This window comes from Gnatocerus cornutus, chromosome 6 (genome assembly GCF_029298725.1).
Source record: "Gnatocerus cornutus isolate USDA-ARS CGAHR chromosome 6, icGnaCorn1.1, whole genome shotgun sequence".
NCBI classification, from domain to species: Eukaryota; Metazoa; Arthropoda; class Insecta; order Coleoptera; family Tenebrionidae; genus Gnatocerus; species Gnatocerus cornutus.
Window position 1 is genome coordinate 18286216 of NC_142238.1, and position 21853 is coordinate 18308068.

Sequence of the window (21853 nt, forward strand, 5' to 3'; positions counted from 1 at the left end):
ATTTCGCCAAGCCAATTGCTATTGTGTTATTCCGAATACAGCACCTTTCATTGTTCGAATTAAATTTTAATTGGCTATAAATTTAAGCTAATTGTACCTGGAAATATTGTAATAACGCATAAACAGAGAAAATGGAACTCGAAAATTTATAGACCAATAACTCGACGGGAGGCCAATAGCAATTTTGACTACGTGCAGTCAGCGAGCAGCAATCAAAATCAACAAATTCCGCAAATTTAATAGGCCCTCAAATTTGCGGTGAGAAAAAACTAACAGTCCAATTTGAAGCTTTGTAAAATATTTCCAGATGACATTTTTGATGTATAAAAAATCACTTTGCCCGGCTTAGCAAAGCACTTAACATAAATTAAAACAATTAAAGAACTGCTCTTTAATCTTCGGCGGAGACGCGACATGAAATTTCAGTCCACTTTCGAGCGATTAGCGCCGTCTACCTCTATCCACCCGAACTTCCAACTCCAACTAAAATGACAACGACAAGATCAATTATCCTTTGCAAAGTCCTGATTGTAACGAACAACCTCGTTGCATTTTCTCGTGTTTTTGGAAAAACTCGGTGGAAAACGTTAATGGTAAACGCTAGCTCCTCCGGGACCGTCTCGTTTCCGCCGCCTCTGTGGACCAAGAGGAGACGAATAATGGGCGTCATTTGTTCCGGAAACGGAATTAACTACTTTAATTAGTTTGAGACACGTTGAATTTACGTACGTTTGCTGTCATTCGCTTACAATTGCCGATTGCTCCGGGTTGGAATTGCACCAATAACAATCCCGCCTGTTTTAACCTTTGAAAATTTATTTGCGAGAGCACGGTTTGGTGGCAAGGCAAAGGCAGCCGAACTAATTTATGGAACGATTTGACAAGCCTCGTTACGTGAACTTGGGAATATTGTTTCTTCGCGAGGAATTACCGGAATCCACGAGATAAGAATGTTTGTAAATAGTTTTTTACGACGATCAATTAGAAAGAAGCGGGCGCTTAAGGGAATTGTTTATTTCTCCCAGGAAAATTCAGCGTGAATTATTTCACGCAGATCTTTTCAACTATTGATTCTTTATTTAGCTCTAGACAGATCAACTTTTTCTAGAAAACTTTATAATTTTCTTCAGATTGACACTTTTGTGATTTTGTCGCTTTTCAAAGTCAAGAGTTGTTTTTAAAGTTTTTTTTTCTTTTCAGAGAGACGCGTTGAACCTCGAACCAACGAACGTCGCCAGCTGTGTATCCAAAGGCAAATCGGAGGTATGTACAATCAATGTTTAACATCTTTTACAAGTGTATTTCAGCGAGATTTTCACCGGCGGCATTTCTTAAACTCTTGTTATTTCGTGTATAACACGCCGTGTACACAGAGTCTGTGCTGCATGCGAAACTATTTACACGACTACACGGGAACGGCAACAAATTCCCTACTTTTATGCGTCACGTTCCCTCTAAGAAATTGCATTTTAAATTATGACGGGACCTGCAAGATACTCTGACATATCCACACGTCTTCCTCTCGGACGGGATTTAACGGATCTGAATTTCTGAAATGTTTATCTCTTATTTTTCATGAATATGTAATCGAACGAGTGGAGCGCTCCCGACGACTTTCGCCGCAATTAATTCCGGAATTTTTTTATCCAATCGCCGGCGATACCCAAAGTTCTGGGCCCCATCTGTAGTCACCCGCGTATCGATCTTGTCTCGGTTGATAAATATCGCGGAAAATTCGCACAGCTCTTTATTAAAAGCCTCGTATTTGCTGATCGAAAACCATCACTGTCAATGAGATGCGATCGGCGACAGAAACGGCATAACGCACGTTACCACGACACATTCACTTTCAAGGGACGACGCGTCTCGTTGTTGACGAGGGACTATTTACCCCTCTTCCTGTAGCAGGACCGCTTATCAGGTATCTCTCGCTCTCTACCGTATATTCACTTACTCGTCCCCGGTTCATCGCGGAAACTACATTCAAAAGCGAAATGAAATACTGTCTGTCGGTTTACATTTTTGCCGATAACTGCACCACATTAACAATTTTTGTGGCCGTATCGTACCTAATAATTTCCATTCGGTCGGGCCGTCGCGGGCATGCGTTTAATTTCTTTTGTCGAGTTTACAAAAAGGGAGGCTTTGTGGGAATTTCAACCGACGCCGTGAGGTGATTTATTTATTTTTGCGACGGTGCAGTTTTGAGGGTGGAAATTACAACATAGTCGCGCCGAAAGCGAGCTAAAACCAATAATAATTAAAGAATATAAATCTGGAAAGATCATTAATTGATGGATGCGTCGGTTTGAAAGCTTCTGCTTTGAGACAAAGTGTGATTTATGCGATGCATACTTGTATATTTTACGTGCATTTCCTGAATAAATCATACCAAATTACACCGCCAGACCGCCTTTTGACAATTATAGAACCGGCTGTAATTATAGCAAAAATGGTGGATGCGCCGGTTATATTGTATTGTTTGAATACAATGAACTAGATTTAACATGTTTTGACAATAGAAAGATGCGTGATTGTTGCAAAGTGCCCCGACAAACTCCTCACATTGCACCTCTAAGGACCCGTAAAAAGTGCAATCCATCATTTACTTCTTCATCACTGGTGCGTGAGTTTGTAAGCGTCAAAAGCTTGTTCTGATTGACGAATGACATGTCTTTCAACATTGAGCATGATCCAGTAGCGCGAACGTATGAATAAAAACACGGGACGTCGTTTAATTCAATAGAACTTGTCACGATAACATTGACAAATGCGGTTTTGAATGGCCGCAGTATGCTTTCCCTAATTATTAGCTTAGGAGAAACGCAATGTGATATTTAAGACCCACACTTTTTCCAGAGTGGCTAATGACCTTGCGTACAAATGACAAAAGATCAGGTTCGATTTTATTGCGCCGTTGGGTATTTGAGAAAATAAGTTGAACATTGTATTTTCGGGGGAAATTGTTATGGGTAATTATTAAGGAGGTCTGTTTTGGCCAGAGGTCCTTTTTGACGAATTGGTTGGAAAAAGAAGTGAAGCGAACTAAGTAATCGCTATTTTGCGTGTCGAGGGTTTTGAGTGTATTGTAGCGAATTTGCCGTGTTTATGTTTTCAATATTCCTCGTTGTCGAGTGGTTTAATAATGTCGGAATATTTTCCGATACTTGAGATGTAATGATAAAATTTGTAGGTAATTAATTACCTGGCGCGGTTCTTCTGATGAAGTCTCGGCAATAAAGCCAACCGATCGCACACAAGTTTCAATTAGTCATTTAATAGCATTTAGTTGTTTGTTATTTGACTTTGCTCGTTAATAAGATAACTTATTTTAAGATTCCTCTTTTAATAAAGCGAAAAGCTCTGGTTGTTTTCGTCGTCACAATTAGGGAGACGGAATCCGCGAATATCTCTTTATATTTAATTATGAGTTTGCGAATTCATTCCCAGTTTACCCAAATCCAAATCCTCGATAATAAAACAACGTATCCGTAACAGAAGAAAACTTAATTAAATAAATTTGCATGGCAATTCGGGACCAAAATATTATTATTTGCTAATTGAAGTCTCAATCAGCCGCCGACATGAAATTGAAATTAATTTTGACTCCGTTCTTCTGACCTCATTTGTAATTCAAATGTTGCCCCCGAGAGGATGCGATAGAACAATGCATTTCTAGCGATGAGCAACCATGTGTTTTAGACCGGATCTCGACGGAACGTTCCATTTGCAGGAAAGAGACGCAACGGTCACGTGAAAGCGAGGAAGTGGCTAAAATGGTGGCGCACATGAACCATACACCACCATGTAAATGACCAAAATCCACCAGAATTGATCTGTTCAACAGACCTTATTAATAGCGCTTCCCAATTAATTCCGACCGAAACTTGCTTACCACCGGGAAAAACAAGAGTGCTTTTAGGGTTCGACTATTTATGACAGCGCATAGTTGCATTAGCAGTGGTTTCAATTATTATTTCCGCAGATATTCGCTTTGCAACACCGTTTGTGTTTGTCCCTTGGAAGTTGTAGCAATTTGCTATTCGCTTAGATTGCAGTTTAAATTGCAGCTAATGGATTGCAGCGCAATGTGCATGTGTTACAGAAGAGCTCTGCTTAAAACGTGTCATGCAAATTTATCCCATAATAAGGTTGTGTTGGCGCACTCGACGACGACGGCTCGTTTCAGTTCCAATGTCGAGTGGATTTGTTTCTACCTGAATTGCGTCGCTTACATACACGTAATCTGGAACTGCTTGCAATTCAAGTTGTTAAATATATTGCTGTTACTAACTGAAAACGCTCGCACTGATTTCCATCTCAAGTGAGCTTATTCCGCATTCTTTTCCAAAACCAAAAGCTCTAATCTCATTTTTCTGATAACCCCAACTTTCTAAATGGAAATTTCTAAAAATACGTTTCTAATGAGTTTTATTCCCGTTCGTTATAAAATTTTCAGTGTATCGAATTTTTATTTTACATCGTCTGTTTAGTTCCGCGTGCACGAGACATCTGCCTTCCATTACCCAGCTCTTGTTTCCAACTGTTAATTATAATTGAGAGCCGAATACATTCGAAAATTAATGAAATCTCAACTCCACTCGCAGGATGTTGAAGTTTCCATTCAATGATTTTACGGAAAGTAATGTGGTGTATATGTTACTCTGCGGATATCTCCAGTGCATGGAATCTCAGAGCGTGGATTAATTCACCACCAGACGTTAAAACGTCTTTCTCGTCTCTTAAGATTTTTTCACGTGACACTCGTGAAATTTTTAATTAAACTTTTCGATTTATTAACAGACATCACGTTCGAACCTAATGGCATTTATCCGAATAGAACGTAACACAAAGCTTGAATTAGAAGCTATTTAATAATGTAGTGGAAATTCGCATACACGTATGAGCTATGTGGTTTTATGAAGTTATATAGAATATAAAGTAGGCTCTATGTAAAACTGTCACGTTACAAGCTCAAATTTATAGAACAAGTGGATAACTGGATAACTTTTCATGTTCAGGATTCACGTTCGTGTGAGATTAAATTAGATGCCAAAAGTTTAATGGACCTAGAAGTCAAATGTAGCCTAGCAGGAAATTATAACTGCGATACCATATTCGTAGTGTCTGAAAAAAATCGTTTAAGAATGAAACGTCAAGAAAACGTTTACGTTTAAACTAGACACCGCAATTTATGAAACTAATCAAGTCTTCGAAACGTTGGCCGTAAACTCGACCATTCCTCGAAACTGTCTTTTTCTATTTTATGGTAAGGGCTTTTCACGCGGAGTTTTAAACGATCGAGGGAAATCGGTTTGGTCTTATTTCTCCAGGACATGAAATAGCCAACAGTAATTTTCTAGTTTTGAAACATCAACTCGACCGTCTACGCCAAAGTGCAGTTTCAGTTATTTTGAAGGAACTCTGCAGCCACAGCGACCGCTACCCTTGCGTTATCCTTCCGTAAGGACCAATCTTGTAACGCCTCGAATGGATGTTTGTCGGCGGCGAAACCCAAAGTGTGTAGTTTAAATGCACTACGTGATCGCACTCGATAATAAGCGTTCGCTTTTTGTCCGTGGTTTTAAAAAGTTAAAACTCTCACACTATTTCCATGCACCATTGTGTGTCCGACTGGAAATTGAGTCTGACAACTATATGGGGTGACGATTACAAAGGCTGAAACATTCAAAAGCTCCGTATGTCAACAACAAAAAACTCTTTGAATTGCAAGCAATTGACCAGTCGCCAAAATCAAATTAAGAGCGATCAAAAAACGACAAATCCAGGTGAAAATCGAAACAAAGCGGAACGAATTCTCACAATGCGGTATTTTGCGGAAGCGCTATTAACACGTGCTTGTTGGGTGGAAATTGTTTTCTCAAAATTACACACCAAATTTGTGACAATCGTAAAAAGTTAGCATCTCCGTATCTTCAGGATGTTCAAAAACTCCACTTGTAATTATTACAAATGAATTTTCATACAGCATTCAAAAGCTAATTCCGTTAATATAACTGCCTGTGACCGAAACCAGACTAAGGTTAACTGTAAACACTTTCTGGCTCTTTTGGAAAACTCTAATTCCGCATTTTCATTTTTCTTTCCAATTATGTCAATCGCGCTTCGTAATGAATTTTCTCAAGCGAAGCGCTTTTATAAATTTGTTTAATATTTGTTCCCAAGTACACTTCAAAGACAACTTTAAAGACGTCACAAACTTGTTGCTCCAGAATTTAATAAATAAGAAAACTCCGTCGAGTCTCATTCTATTAGGAAATTATGATTCTACCATCAATTAAATGTGGCAAACGACATGGAATAGAATTCTCGGAAAGTAAATTAAACTGCACATCATCGAATTGTTTAATACGCAAAATTATGCCCTCTGAAATAAAAGGTTTCAGGGGTCGTGCCTTGGACCATTTCAATATTTCAAACCTCCCATAAAACGGAGCATTTATTTAAAAATCTCCTTGCGTTTAAAATCTGTCCAGGTTTATCATCCCTAAATTGCTGCTATACTCTCTAAATTGCGCTCTATATTACAATAAAAGAGTCATACAGGACACGTTCGGTACGCTTTCATCTTTAGGAGTGCGTAAAGTAGACAAAATTCGCAATATTTGCAGGTTTCATTTCAGCGGGCGCATCCACCATTTTTTATTTCATTATTTTTCATTGCAGGTAACATGCGAACGCAGAGAAATTCGTTTTATCGTCGGTCTACAATTTTCTTTTCAGTTAACCAGAACGCGGCGCATCCGCCAATTTTTCAGTCAAAGAATTTTTACACAACGAAAACAACAAGATAATCAAATCACCTCACAGGCTTTCGCAGCAAATGGTGGATATGACTTTAATCGCGTAACAGCCCCGAGTGCTACATTACCACTGTTTATATTTTAATTTGCCGTTTAGCCAGCGAGCTGACGTTACATTATCTGAGTAATTCGTGAAGCGTTTTTAAACCACTCCACTCATTTCGAATGATGGCGAGCGTTTTCCGCAACAGCCACTCGTTCACTTCTCCCTTCTTACCAATTAACAATAAGCTGTTTACTATAACGCGACCCCTTTCTTTTGTGATACCTAAAACACTTGTCTTCGGCGGCTGCTGATCTGAAAATGCGCAAAGATCGTTGTGATGAGCATCGTTTGTTTAGTTTTGACTGTACTTTATTATTAAAGTTGTCAATTTGCATCCACCGCAGCTTTTCCAGCAAATTCCAAAAAAACTAATAGTTGTGCTCAAAGGATTGATTAAAATTGCGAATTGCATTCAGACATAAAGGGAATAACTGCCCTTCATCAAATTGGTCGTTCCAGATCGATGTCCACGGGAATTTAGAGTTGAAAAACCCTCACCAAACACCAATTTGAATATGAAACAAATTAGAAAAATCAGGGTGATTTAATTTCGGGATTCCAGCAGTCGCAGCATTTGCATCAACATCCGTAATATCTGTCAGCGTGACACGTATTTAACTTTTCCAATTTCCGACTTACATCATTGTGTCTTTGGTTAATGAAAAACTTTCGAGTTGGTAAAAAGTGGACTGATATTCCCGTACGTCTCAATTTGATTCCAGAGCCCATTACCAATACAGTTTGAGCAGTTTTCCGGATCGTAGCGTAATCCATGAGCCTTCTCTTTCAGCTGCGTCGCATTATATTTATTTCAGTTTCTGTTTGCACTTATTGACGTTCAACGTAAGGTTCATTGCACGTCAGTGACGACTCGTCAAGAAGAGCCACTTTCAACTGAGATTGTAATCGTGTGCACGATGAATTATTTCCATATGCAAGATGGGACTGTTGACTGTTTGTTCAAAGTAGTTTTTATTTTACGTTTTTTCAACTTGCTAGTTTGCTTCATGGTCGTGCATTACTGTGTTTTCGGTGCTTAATCTTTCCAGTATGGAGTTTCTTGTGGATTCATTGCACGCCACCGACTGCACCTGCTTTGATCCCAAGTGCTTCATAAAAAGGATTTATGCGAGTAAAATTATTCGTCACGAGTCGTTTACTCCCTGAAAGACGTCCTCGACGATCGCAGCGATACGTTTTACATTCAATAACGCGTGTAATTGATACACGTTTCGGATTCGCGAAAGCTCTGTTTCGAGTACCTAATTGTGTAAAAATGACCGAGGAAATGAAAAAACTCTGGCAAACTGTCCGAAAAAAAAAGAGAATCTGCTATTAGCCTTTTTACCATAACCTGCCCCATTTTCCGCCGCTAATTAGTCTCAAAAACCTAAACGCTTTTAAATAGAGGCAATTAAATGTCAATTCGCTTCGAGCGTAATCTCGCAACACCAAGAACGCAGATAATTTACACCACGTGCTTGATTAGCATGCAGAAATCCGTGTCCTTAATTTCGGCGCACATGATGCACAAACGGCCGAAATCTCGCCATCGTTCATCACAACCAATTAAAATGCAATGTTCAGCGACGACACACTCGCTTTCACAATTTGCTAAAGTACCATACAGTAAATGGCGGTAATTGGAAAAACGGCACTCTTGAATCTATTTGCTTTGCGCCGTGGTTTTACATTAATGGCCGTTGCTTTCATCTTAATTATTATTTATTTTGGCCGCTTTCGTTTTCGCGGAATTAATTGGACCAGTTGATTTTCACTCTTACTTGCTCCCTCAAACGGTGGGTACTTTAATATGCAAAATGATGGGACGCTAGTACCTTCCCGAGGGACCATTAGCTGGATGCAGTTACGAACGTACATGAATATTTAAAAAGATTAAATCGAGGGAGAACATTTTTGGAAATCGCTATCATAGAAATGCCATAGTGACATTTTCCCCAGCCATGAAAAGAATCTGGGACTGTGGCATAGCTTAGTTAGTTGACGAGCATTGTGAATGTGTTTGTGCGTCGATCCTTTTAATTAAGCGGAAATTTCCCACTAATGATGTAGTTTCGGCGCTTTACCTGGTCCATTTAACTTGCCCAAATGTAAAAGGAAGATAAATCCCGAACGGGTAAATATATAAATCGCAAAATGACCAGTGAACAAACAAGACCAGGATTTACGACCCGTTCTCGAGTTGCAGTGTTAAACCCCAACGTTGAAGGCAAAAAATACAAGCCAACTCTTAAAATTAATCTCTCGCTCCAGGGAATCTCCTTCCTTGATTCTTTATACTCCACCGCTTCTTACGAACGTATTAATGTAATGCGTATGAAGTATGTTTTTTGGTCTTATTTTTCGCTGAGCTAATCCTAATGGGAGAACGATATGATTGAAGAAGTTTTATTTCAGCTGGAAACCGTCGTAAACTCTCAGTCGACCATCAAAATGTAAAATATAGATTCACGAGGGATAATTTCTTTATTCGCGTCACTATAAATTTTTATTCTTTACGACGGTTTTATTTCGTTTCGGGCAATGTCTACGCTTCTTGTTTGTTGGGGGAATTAATGTGCGGTTTCGATTAGACGTCGATTTTAGAAACGGAAACGAGAGGATATTCGCGAGATCGCTCGTAAGACGAAAGATCAAAATTGAATAACGCCCAGTTTGGGAAACGAAGGAAGTTTGTGGCGTTTCTCGGTGTCGAATCACAATAGCTCTTAACCTCCGACCGCGGAAATACAGCTTGGCTATCGATTCCCCATGGGAACAACTTCTTATACAGTTGGAAAAAGTTGAGTTCCCGACGGCGCAAAAAGCTCTGATCGCTCGATTGGTCTAGAAATTGGCGTGTTATTCGCTGCTGACCGCCAGGGAACCGGACATGTCCGGGCCTTCAGCAACATATGATTCGGGACCGTAATACCCTTTAGTCGAGGAAATTTTACATTTATTCAAGACGAACAACGAAAACCGATCAAACGAGAGGACTCACGCTAAACACGTCGCGTCGACTTTACGCTTTTTTTTAAATAACTTTCTGACATAAAACGGAAAGGCGGAGGCGGATACGGTTCTTTGCGTGGTTTGCACTCATAAATTGTACCTAGTTTTGGCGCCGGAAGCAAAGACTTCTGGTCAAATACTGACATTTTCTGAAAAGAAATAAACGCCGCTGGTGCAATTTACTCGCTGATGCGTTGCCTTGTTTTCTGTTAATGTAAGAAAAATGCAGTTTAAGCAACACTGACAATAAGATTCCCTCCTTGGTAGTATTTCGAATCTATGTTAAAATCTTCATTGTTTCAGCACTTCGACTGCCGCAACCACATCCGAGTAATCCAATCAATGGGAGATGGCAGCAGATTGTACATTTGTGGTACCAACGCCCACAACCCCAAAGACTGGGTGGTTAATGTAAGTGTGATTGCATTACTCTATTCGCAACAGACTTTATTCCTCCACGTGTTGGTTTTTAGATTTGATGTGGAATTAAAAAACGCAACTTTGTTATTATGGAAGTGCGGTTATTTATAGCCATTACAATCCATACGTTTTATGACTCGATCACATCGATGTTTTATGACACTCAAGTTTAAATATTCGTGTAAGTCGTTCTGGATGAATGAGCTCGTCATGCCAGAGGCACGAGGAACTTTTTCATTAGCAGCCTAATTAAATCATGTTTCTGACACGAACATTTTAACGACGCCATAAGGGAATCCAAAAAAAAGTATATTGTGCGAAAATGAAGTTTACTTAGTACTAATTGAATATTTACTCAGTCGGTTCTTGGTATCTACTCTGGATGCAACGAATAGCTTCTAATTGAACAGAAATTATGTTTGGATTCAGAAGGATTTTTTACACCGATGTAAAATTCTCGGTTAATTCATAATTCAAGCACATTTCGTTAAAGTTTGCATTTAATACAAGCGCAGCAATTTGAGCGAGGGAATTCCTAAGGCTATTCTGTTAATATAATGCAGTCTTCATTGTCAAAATGTTGTAAGATGTATGAATTGAGGTTGGAGCACGTCGCAAAAATTTAGTTTCATTAGTTTTGAGGGATGCTCAAGAGAGAAGTTCGTTAAAGCATAAAGGTTGGCAACGAATCATTGTATAACGTTGGTCCAAAATTGTAACAAGATCGTAATTTAAAAATTGCTTTTGATGTGGGCACCAGTTGCTCGTAAGATCCGCGTCGTGGTAAATAATCCAGAATCCATTATGAGGCAGCACAGTCTCTTTGCAGTGTATTACGTATTATCAAGCTAATATTGTGCGGTTCACCGAGGGGGCACAACGCAAATGGGAAATCGATGTGATTCTTGCGAGTCGAGCATCGGTAATGCAGGCGTGAATCTTTAATACCGTTGCCATTGCACAAGCTTATACCAAGGTGAGGGTAGAAGAGACGTCTTATCGCATTTCGCAGGAGCATTTCAACCAAACTCGTATTTCGCATCGCATTACTTTCTCCCGTGTTTTACTTATTTATTCCACCATTTGCTTTCGCCATTGAGGTTATTACAGTTGACTATCATCCCGACCTGAAACTCACGGTCATATTTATTAAATTCTCCTCGGCAACGTTTCGACCCTTATCGAAAATTTAATATGAGCGTCTCTCTCTGCAGATTTAGCAACACTCGCTTAACTTCAATTAATACGTCTGTAATGTTAAGGATTCGTTGATGTGCCGATTCGTGCGGAAGACGCTGTTGCCGAAACACGTGATTTCAATTCGAAATGGCTCCCCTCGTGGTAATTGTCTGCGTATATCTAAATATAACGCTGAATCTTTGATAAATTTCGAACGGACGCACTCAATTGAAAAGAGATAGACCGTTTGCGTTTGCTAAATCAACAAATTGTGAAAATTAATGGCGCATCAGCTCTTTGTAAATTAACGTTTGTTTGTGGTTGTTTCGCAGGCGAATTTGACGCACCTCAGTCGCAACACGTTCGTACCGGGAATAGGAATGGGCATCGCCAAATGTCCTTATGATCCTGCAGACAATTCGACAGCAGTTTGGGTGGAGAAAGGCAACCCCGGAGACTTGCCAGGACTCTACTCCGGAACCAACGCCGAGTTTACCAAAGCCGACACAGTCATTTTCAGAACCGACCTCTACAATCTAACCACGGGGAGAAAGGAATTCAGTTTCAAGAGGACGCTCAAGTATGACTCCAAGTGGTTGGATAGTAAGTATTTGCTCGATCCAACATCTATTTTCCTCTTCGAAAATCTAATAACTGCTTGCCTCCGAGCAGCATCAAAAACCAGGAAAGATTTAAGTAAAAACATTCACATTTATGGACGCGGTTTTATCTGAAAAATTTTACCGCCGATAAGCGCGAATGCTTTTCGAAACGCCATAACTCGTCCCGAACGTGATACAATATTCCGTGTTGAACTTTCTTCAAATCATCGCCATTAAACCGATCCTCTAGTAATTGGCCTGGATCTAGAAGAATTTCATAACGCCGAATCCCCCTCATTCCATCAACTTCTTCGTATAAAAATAATCCGCTGACCAGGTCGTTACGACCTCCCTTGACGCGTCCACATTTATATTTATTAAAATCCCCGTAAAAATTCCCCGCAATAATAAATTCTCCCAGACAATTTCATGCCGGGCAACCATTAGGCAAGATGAAAACTTTTCAAATTTTCAATTCTAATTCGACGACATTTATTGTAGTGTGCGAAATTTAACGTTTTTCCGTTGCCACGCAGGTTCTTCATTTCCGTCGCCAGCTTATGTGTATTAATATCTTCTGTCTCATTTGGCGAAAACTCGTAATGCGATAAGCGTGATCGTTTCCTGCGAGCTCACTGCTAATTCGGACGGATCACCGGAGTCGATCTTTATTAGTGTTAAGGGATACGCGGAATTCAGTCCTGAGATAGTAATTCCCAATGCCGTCTAGAAATGGCGTCATCAAACAAAAGCATGTGCGAAGTCGGGATAATTAAAACGGGGAGCCTTTCTCTTCATTCTTGTTGGCCCACGTTTCTTTGATCACCGACCTACACCAGACTTGATCTGACTCGGTTTAAACGAGGAATGCGGAGAAAAACGACGATGATGATGGAGCTGATAGGCGCAATCAGCGAAATTGCTCCAAATAAGTAAATGGACGGGCGAGACTTCCCAGCTCCAATTTTTACGATTTTTTATAAACGTCTAGATGAACAGTCATTTTTTGCAACTGCTAAATTAAAAGAAATGGATCGAGTGGATATATTTTTTTAAATATTATTTTGCAGAAAAAATGGTGGATGCGCCGGTCTACTTTTCGTATAATTTTCAGACAGATATTTCTGTCCACTAAATTAAATTGTTCTCGGTTCATTTCTCGTTTATCAACGCGCACATAAAATGATTTTTTTAATATATGGAAACAAGCATAATTTAGCGTTATTAGTTCGTGTCTAAACGCATTGCAAATTGATAATACGGGTTTTATTAAAATTTGCAATGTAAAGTGATATCGAAAATACAAAACAAGTTAATTTGGTTACCAAATGCATAGAAAACACATGACACAATACATCCCATGAAATATTAATTAAAACAGTCTTTTTATTTACAGTTGGTGGAGAATTAAATTAAATCTATTTTTGGTGGCAAGGCTAATATCGTTCATTTAACATAAAACAATATAATTTCCGAATTGAAACACAATTTTAAATTGGAGACAAATAATTTTGTTGGGAGATTAGTTTAATCTCGTCCGGATAATTTAATTCCGAGTGGATTTACATTTTTATAAGTTCTTTGACAATTTACTTATGTAAGAACTGCATCGGCTGGAGCGAGTTCGTAAAAATTCGGACTAAAGATAATATGTATGTAAATGCAAGGTGGAGCGAATGGAAATTAGAAAATTATGAAACAACTCCGCTTCTGAAATAACACCAAGGGCCTACGGTGTCACCTGTTGTAAGACTAATTGGCCGTATCTGAACCGCTAAAACATTAATTTCTAATGTACGAATTTTGCATTTTATACCACCGACGTAATCTTGACGGTATTCTGATATTGAAAATTTAATTTATGGCACCCTCATTGTGCCCGGGCTAAGTATCCAGAGCTCCTTTTACCTGCAAAACTTCTCTTTGCCATCACCTTAAACAGTTTTATGGTTACGCCGTAAAATCGCACTTTCAATTTTGAACACCTTTACCGACATGCAAGCTATATTTTCGGCTGCTATTATTTATTAAAATGAGTATTAAGTGGCTCTGCAACTAAGAACATTTACTTAAAACTTCGCCAAAACCTCAACATACAACGCTCTCGCTAAAATATTCAACGGGAGAGTAGCGATGAACATGTTGCTACAGAAGTCAATTAGTATTAACATTAAGATTTCTAATTATTCCGCTTGTTTATACAAGTTCTTCTAATGTCAAATGCACTGCAAGCAAAGTTTGTAAAGTGCTCTCCAAAAGGCGCCTCCACCATTTCGTCAAATTTGTTTTATTTAAACGTGTATTTTCGATCGTATAAATTCGGCGTCGTCAAGCAGATTTTGTATACCTGTAGTGAGTAGTGGAGCTTCGCTTAACAACGCCACAAAAAGCGCCCCATCCCCCAGAGAGTCTGCAGACCCCAGTCCGACCTATCAGACACCTGAGTGCCAGCTCAGACCGTAATCATGCATGGAGTAATCAAGTTAGGTAGGCAAGGAGCAACGAGCGGAAACACCTTTGAGTATCCCGTTACCCATTACAGACTCGTTCTAATCCTGCACCTGCAGGTTCCCATAGCCACGAAGGGTAACCTCCAACCTCGATGATGTCGCCCTCGTTCGGCTCTCCACTCCATGATTTAATTATTGAGTGTGCTCGCGCACCGCTTACCGTGATAATACAGATTACCGGTAATTGGATTGGCGAATTTGCGTTTCACCGGCCACCACGTCTGATGGACTATGAAAGGGTCGTTTGTTTTTTTCAATACACTTTTCAACATCGATTACTTGTGTGGCCGCACATCGAAAAATTATAGTCGGACCGACACATTGGAGATTCTTCGCGCCGAGGTAATGGAATTTCACGGACGGCGAGTTCGGCTAGATACCAATTTACTTTCAAAAGAGGCACGATATTGCACTTATTGCCATGTTTATTGTGGAAATGGAAGACGGGAGTTGCAAGGATTAGGTGCAAAGCGAATGATAAAAACACGTGCAGGCGAATTAGCAATCATAACAAAAAACAATTTCATTAAACCACGAAACATCAAAATTATTTGAAGCGTTGTCTGATGGGAGGAAACGCGTGTACATTTTGCATAATGCGATTTCGTGCATTTTCAATAATTACGCACGCATATATTTTTCCGCGTATTAACCATTCCATTATGCACCGCACATTGCCATGTATATATTTTCGTTTCAGTGGCGTGGCCGCGCTCGACATTTCGGGCTCACCCATGCGAAAATGAGCCCGAATTATATGACAAGCACAAAGATTAAATAAACGGAACGATGAATTTCGCGTAAACGTTGATGCCTTTCGTAGCTTTTTATCGGTTGAGTTGCTTATCATCAGCATCAGAAATGGATGTTATTTAACTGGTTTCTTTTTTCCAGAGCCGAACTTTGTGGGTTCATTCGATATCGGCGATTACGTTTTGTTCTTCTTTAGAGAAACCGCCGTCGAATACATCAACTGTGGTAAAAGCGTTTACTCTAGAGTGGCGCGAGTTTGCAAAAAGGACACTGGAGGAAAGAATATCCTTTCGCAAAACTGGGCCACTTATCTCAAAGCTAGACTCAACTGCTCCATTCCGGGGGAGTTTCCTTTCTATTTCAACGAAATTCGTAAGTATCGCGTTTCAGGTGTACCATTATTTCACCACTTTTTTCTGCAGAAAGCATTTATAAAGTCCCCGGAGACGACACGAAGTTTTATGGCACCTTCACTACGTCCACTAACGGTTTGATGGGTTCAGCGATATGTTCGTTTACTTTGGACGATATCCAAGTGGCTTTCAGTGGGAAATTCAAAGAACAAGCGTCTTCGTCGTCGGCGTGGTTGCCCGTTTTGACCAACAGAGTGCCAGAACCGAGGCCGGGAACGTGCGTTAACGACACGGAAACGTTACCGGACACTGTACTAAATTTCATTCGCTCGCATCCGCTTATGGACTCTGCAGTGATGCACGAACACGAAAAACCCGTTTTCTTTAAAAGAGACGTCTTTTTCACCAGACTTGTCGTCGATAAGATAAAAGTCGACATTGGAGGCGCCGTTTTGGACTATACTGTGTACTATGCGGGCACAAGTGAGTCTCAAATTCCCGCATTTATTTGTAAAATACTCAAATATCGTTTGTTTCAGACGACGGCCGCGTACATAAGATCGTCGAATGGCAAAGAGACAGCGATGGAACTTCTTCAATCTTATTAGATGTCTTTGATGTGACGCCCGGAGAACCAATTCAAGTTATGGAGATTTCTAAAGAACATAAGGCTTTGTTCGTCGCTTCTGATTACAGAGTGAAGCAAGTGGACCTGGTTATGTGTAACAGACGGTACGATAATTGCCTGAGGTGTGTCCACGATCCTTATTGCGGTTGGGACAAGGATTCTAATGTATGCAAACCGTATTCGCCTGGGTAAGTAATTCGAATTCGTATTAATGCAGGACCTCGACAACCTATTACGATTTCTGCAGGTTGTTGCAAGACGTCTCTAACAGCACAGTCGATGTTTGCGATAGCAGCGTAGTTAAGAAGAAAATGATCGTGACGTGGGGGCAGAGCTTACATTTAGGATGCTTCCTGAAGATGCCAGCGGTGCTGGCAACGCAGACCATCACGTGGTACCACTATTCCAAAGAGAAAGGAAGGTACAAGATACAATACAGGTAAGATCTCATCGCATCATTAAGAAGGAAGGTAAACAGTTTTTATTAGGCCTGATAAGTACGTCGAGACTTCCGAACACGGCCTGGTCATCATCGCGGTAACGGAAGCCGATGCGGGCCGCTACGACTGCTGGATGGGCGCCTCTTTATTGTGTTCTTACAACGTCACGGTGGACGCCCATCGTTGTTCTCCGCCCGCCAAAAGCAACGATTACCAGAAGATTTACTCTGACTGGTGTCACGAGTTTGAAAAGTACAAGTCTGCGATGAAAACCTGGGAGAAGAAGCAAGCGGTGAGTTTGGTGCGTTTTTTCGATGCGTTATGTGATGATTTTGTTGTTCACAGCAATGTGCTTCTCGGCAGAACGACAGCAACCAAAATAGTCACCCAAATGAAATATACCGGCCACTAGTCTGATAGCTCGTTCAGCGCGGTCCACTTGCTCTTACGTTCTTAGGAATCCCATTATATTGGACTCTCGTTCTCTTTGTGTAAATATTTTCGTAAAGACATTGATGAACTACCAAAGTGAATTTTATTCAACGATCAATCAGTGAAAGTGCCCTGTTTATTTGTGATGGACAAGAGACGAGGAGTGAATGAGGACAGTGCTTAAAATGTGCTTTTAAATTGGGACTGATAGGTTTTACCTGTTTTGCATTTTTCGTAGGACGTTTCGATGTAAAAAATTCCGCATCGGTTTAACCCGTTATTTTCGCTGATTTATATTTTTGTATTGTTTTTTGAAAATTCTCTAAATATTGTAGGTCTGTGATATATATGTACCGTAATTTCATGGAGTTTGATTTTTTTTAACATTTCGACATTGGATATTTGCAAAACAATCAGCTTGATATAAACTGATAACTCCGGACCAAAGTGAATGGACTTGCTGTTAACTGAGGTATTAGTTATATCTGAAATATTGTAATTTTAGTGCGTATTCAAAGCAATACTTTTCGCTTGCAAAGTGTTGGTCCCTTTATATACCCATTGTAAATACGTTCCAGATTTTACCGTTTCGTTTATTTTCGTTTGTTTAAAAATAGATCTTTACGAATTTACATTGCGGACTCTTGACTGAATCCCGAAGCGAAAAAACGAACAAGGTCTGTACTTATATAATTTCATTCGTATTTAAGGACAATCACTTGAACAGATTATATATTTTTTGTTCACGACACGGATCCATTTTTTTGCAAGTAACTTGACGAGAGTGTAAAATATACAACATATTGTTATCATATTTCAGAAATCTTATAGTATTGTTTGTTTTAATAATATTGTAATCCTGTAAATACCTATGTATAGTTATTTATAACATCCATGTAATTTATACTACATTGTAGAAATTACAATAAGACATTTCCTGTAGCTATGCTTCATTTCGTTCATTACGCAACTCGATTTAGTTAGTTTTTAAATTTTCGTTTAACACGAACACGATCGTTTTTATAATAGGAAATACATATCTTTATCTGCAATAAATTGAAAGTAGTTTACCCGTTGTTCTCATTTTTATTTATTGTAAAATACGTGCTTTACCGCTAATTTAACCCAAAATTGTAGATAAGTATTCTTGTTACGAATTTAAAATGTAGAGATTTTCATAACTAGTAAAAATGCCCACTTCTATGAAGTGATATAAAATATTAATAGCATTAGTTTTTCTATTACTACTTATATCATAATTTTGTTTCAATGGAAATAGTTTTAGTTCCTTGCAAATACCACGATTACATTTTATTGACTTTGTGTATTTTTTGTAAATACCTACATCGCCCATTAAATTAGTTTGTGCTATAGCAGGATGACATCCCAATGTAAATTGTAATGGCTATGTCGCTATTGCTCTGAAATTATTCTCAATAAAGATTATATAAATATTTACACGTTTTTTAATGTTACAAACATTCGTTTGATGACAGGCAACCAATTAAACACACATTTTTATCAATCTCAAGGGATTTTTTTCCCCTTTAATTCGGACCCCAGGAACAAGGATTTGTAATCGAATCGTTCAATTTATTGATGTTTGTATTTCGATCTAAACATTTTTCAGCCAAAATAAAAACGAGAGAAATATTTTTATATGAATTCGCCGGACTCGGGAAGAAAGAAACCGACATCCGATTCAGGATTCAAGCCCTTCAGTTACCGTTTTATATCTAAAGGCGGTTTGACACGATCACATTTTTTTCTCAAATTTTTACGAATAAAAACAGCAAATTATTTTTGCAAATAAATTTTAAAACGTTCTAAAAATTTACAAATAATTTCACAATTCTGCGCAGTAACAATGCGCCAAATGAAGAAAATAAACCCCCAAACCGCTGAGTTTGGAGGTTAGCTAACAGGAAACATTTTTCCGCATTAATTTTGTGACAAATCTTGAACGTCAATTTGACAAAAAAAAATTGAAATTTTTATTCGTAAAAATGTGATCGTACCAAACAGCCGTAACAAAAAATTCTGTAATGTATGCAACCATTTATACAAAACCCTGTAATGTATGCAACTAATTATACACCCACATTTTTTTTAGGACGTAAGTCTTAGCTGAATGAGATTTGACACCATAGACCTTGACGCTAGTAAACATAACCTAACTTTCATGAACATTTTTAGAGATTTTTGGATTAATTTATGATGGCTCCTCTTTTAATCGGATGGCGTTATAAAGCCTTCGTTGGGGGCATCGTGGGGATAATAGCTCTGGCTTTATATCCCATTGCAATTGACCCAATGATAAACACAGAAAAATACAGTAAGTTTTCGCTTTTTTTTAACCAATTGAAACAAGGATTTTTCACAGAAAAAATTCAAGAACAAACTAGGAAAGGAATTCGACAGGAGGAGGTTCAACCAGGGAGTAAGTATTAAATAAAACTACACTTCAAATTTATTATTATTTTTAGATATGAAAGTTTGGAGTGATCCTTTTGAGAGAAAAAAGCAATAGTTGTACTCACTTTTCAGTGAGTTAGTTACCACTGTATATTATATGGCAAATAAAAGAAACTGTTAACAAAAATATTATAATAGAATTAGAGCAGACTGTCATCATCATCATTAACGTCCAGAAAAACGTCGTAAGCGTCTCTGTTGCAGCTACCATCTTGGTTAAAAACATATTTGTGAAAAGTACCATTCATGCACGCAGCTAAAAAGGGCAATAAATCTCTGTATCTTGAACTTATTAGCTCACCAATAATCACAGAGTTGTTTTCTGTGAACGCGCAAATGCAGGCGCACTCTGGAGGAACTATAAAATTTGCAAGCGCCCATTGAGAATTGGCGTATTTCCCAAACAGATTAGTGTTAGGAATCCTGAAAATAAAAGTCAGAAAACAGCAACAAAAACACAAAATACAACATTCTCCTGTTTTTTCCTTGATCTTTCAAGGCGAAAATATGAACAGTTCCTTTATCACTGGAACAACACAAATATTCGCTATTTGTGCTGAAATTAATGCTAAAACAACAAGTCAACATCAGTTGTTGCTACATTCCAAAAATACCAATAAATCGTCGCGGTGTCACTGCCTCTTCTCACTTCAGCCAGCATCCCTTTGCTGACCACATCCCAAATTCTGATTAAAGTCCCTTGCACTGACGCCGTGGCGATTTTCGTGGACTGTTGATTCAGAGCTATGCATGCAAGTGCGCCTTTATGGCACTGGAACCACACGGCAGCGCTAGAGACGTCGTGTTCTGTGTTTGCCAAGTCCTAAAATACATTTCTAAGATCAAAGTGTTGTAAATTCTTCCATACTAGAATCTGCACGCTGCCGGTTTTCCTGCCTGGAAAAATGAGGATTTGTTTGTCTCCAGTTGCCATAGGGCTCAATTCCAAGAGCCCCCGTGGATTCCTAATTGTCTCCAAATGAAATAACATCTGAGTGGGTGAAGGGAAAGAAAACACGTAAATGTGGGCCAACAGTGCCACTATAATCCTAGAAACCCCCATGAAATACGATTAAAATTTAAAATGAGGAACATACTTGTCTTTTCTCAACCTGACTGCTTGAATAGATGATGGAAATGTTAGCTTTAAGATTATTTTCTTAACTAAATCGTCAAAGATTAACAGGACATTATCAGAATATTTGGGGCGCATGCCTCCAGGAACTAATGCCAACAAATTCGTGCGGTATAACATCTCGCATTTTGCCACACTTCCAACTAAATCCACGTCTAAAATGAACACTTTAGCAGAAGCATGAAAAAAGAGGAGACTTACCATAGTGACATTTTTCCACCAAGGGCTCAACGTTGTAAATACGAACCCCACTTTCCATGCCACAAGAGAAGCACCCTAAAACTGCGTCTTTACTTGATACTTCAGTTTAGGAACTTACCTTGGTCCTGATTGAAACGAAGACTGATAATTTTCCGGTCTACATCCATTGTAAACGAGTTGGCACTAATAAAAACACTGCTCAGTTGAGTAATATAAACTTGCTCGTTTGTAATAAACTTAAATTTTGAAGGTCTAAAAACGTAAAAACCTAAATTGCGAGTTAGAACGACACGTGCACAGCCAGTCTGTAGTTTCAAGGGAAAATCACTTTTTATTAACACGAGTTCAGACTTGAAGTAACTATAAATCACTAAAAACTAATATCACAAGAAAATGTGCGATTACACAAAGAGATATTAAAATATGCGACTTTTGCAAAACCTCGCTCTTCCATTGTTTTATTTTGGTTCGTTTGACAGCGGACAGCTGATGTCAGGGACATTGACAGCTGCGCCATCTGTAAACATGGAACATTGTGATGGAACTAGAAAAAGCGGCAGTTTTAAATAATTTTCTCAAACGTCACAAAGTCACTATTTTTAGTCGTTTTTAGACAAGAAGTAGGCAATTTTGTTATAAGTAATGAAAAGCGCCCGTTGTCAAGAAAACACTTTTTCTGCCTAGGCAGCAAAAGTACTTTTAGTGACTGTTACTATTTGAGACTTACTTTTTGTATGGGCCTTGCACGGTCTTAACTTTGAAACCAATATTTTTCACAGTAAATGTGATCAATAACATTGCATTGCCTTCCATGTCTATAGTTCATTTTGCGTTTACTCA

The 21853-nt window shown here is 38.9% G+C and overlaps 3 protein-coding genes across 4 annotated transcripts in view; 2 read left to right on the top strand and 1 right to left on the bottom strand.

Annotated features, from left to right (window-relative positions):
* Sema2a (Semaphorin 2a) overlaps window positions 1-18658 on the top strand; it is a 259723-nt gene extending 241065 nt beyond the window's left edge. For both annotated transcript variants that reach the window (XM_088038686.1, XM_088038685.1), the window contains 9 exons: window positions 1201-1263; window positions 10189-10296; window positions 11817-12087; window positions 15491-15721; window positions 15772-16185; window positions 16242-16518; window positions 16578-16769; window positions 16819-17062; window positions 17116-18658. In XM_088038686.1, the coding sequence (XP_087894812.1) occupies window positions 1201-1263; window positions 10189-10296; window positions 11817-12087; window positions 15491-15721; window positions 15772-16185; window positions 16242-16518; window positions 16578-16769; window positions 16819-17062; window positions 17116-17187 (1872 nt within the window). In that variant the 3' untranslated portion in view covers window positions 17188-18658. The remainder of the gene's footprint in view (window positions 1-1200; window positions 1264-10188; window positions 10297-11816; window positions 12088-15490; window positions 15722-15771; window positions 16186-16241; window positions 16519-16577; window positions 16770-16818; window positions 17063-17115) is intronic.
* A 679-nt stretch (window positions 18659-19337) lies between these two features.
* Window positions 19338-19804, top strand: LOC148173598 (small integral membrane protein 20). The gene is made up of 3 exons (XM_088039417.1): window positions 19338-19537; window positions 19586-19642; window positions 19689-19804. The coding sequence occupies exons 1-3, from the start codon at window positions 19417-19419 to the stop codon at window positions 19730-19732; spliced, it is 222 nt and encodes a 73-aa protein (XP_087895543.1). The 5' UTR covers window positions 19338-19416; the 3' UTR covers window positions 19733-19804.
* On the bottom strand, window positions 19666-21538 carry LOC148173599 (WD repeat domain phosphoinositide-interacting protein 4-like). The gene is made up of 8 exons (XM_088039416.1): window positions 21132-21538; window positions 21014-21088; window positions 20775-20967; window positions 20546-20726; window positions 20292-20500; window positions 20147-20245; window positions 19979-20100; window positions 19666-19933 (listed from the first exon to the last, which is right to left on the bottom strand). The coding sequence occupies exons 1-8, from the start codon at window positions 21178-21180 to the stop codon at window positions 19818-19820; spliced, it is 1044 nt and encodes a 347-aa protein (XP_087895542.1). The 5' UTR covers window positions 21181-21538; the 3' UTR covers window positions 19666-19817.
* Window positions 21539-21853: the final 315 nt, after the last annotated feature.

Excerpts from the sequence above, each read along its gene's own strand:
- LOC148173599 (XM_088039416.1), bottom strand. The coding sequence starts at position 21,180 with ATGGATGTAGACCGGAAAATTATCAGTCTTCGTTTCAATCAGGACCAA. Across the intron at positions 20,501-20,545 it reads CCGGCAGCGTGCAGATTCTA|GACTTGGCAAACACAGAACA; the intron begins GTATGGAAGAAT and ends AATGTATTTTAG. Across the intron at positions 20,101-20,146 it reads CAAGGAAAAAACAGGAGAAT|GATTCCTAACACTAATCTGT; the intron begins GTTGTATTTTGT and ends TTTTATTTTCAG.
- LOC148173598 (XM_088039417.1), top strand. The coding sequence starts at position 19,417 with ATGATGGCTCCTCTTTTAATCGGATGGCGTTATAAAGCCTTCGTTGGG. Across the intron at positions 19,538-19,585 it reads GATAAACACAGAAAAATACA|AAAAAATTCAAGAACAAACT; the intron begins GTAAGTTTTCGC and ends GATTTTTCACAG. Across the intron at positions 19,643-19,688 it reads GGAGGAGGTTCAACCAGGGA|ATATGAAAGTTTGGAGTGAT; the intron begins GTAAGTATTAAA and ends TATTATTTTTAG.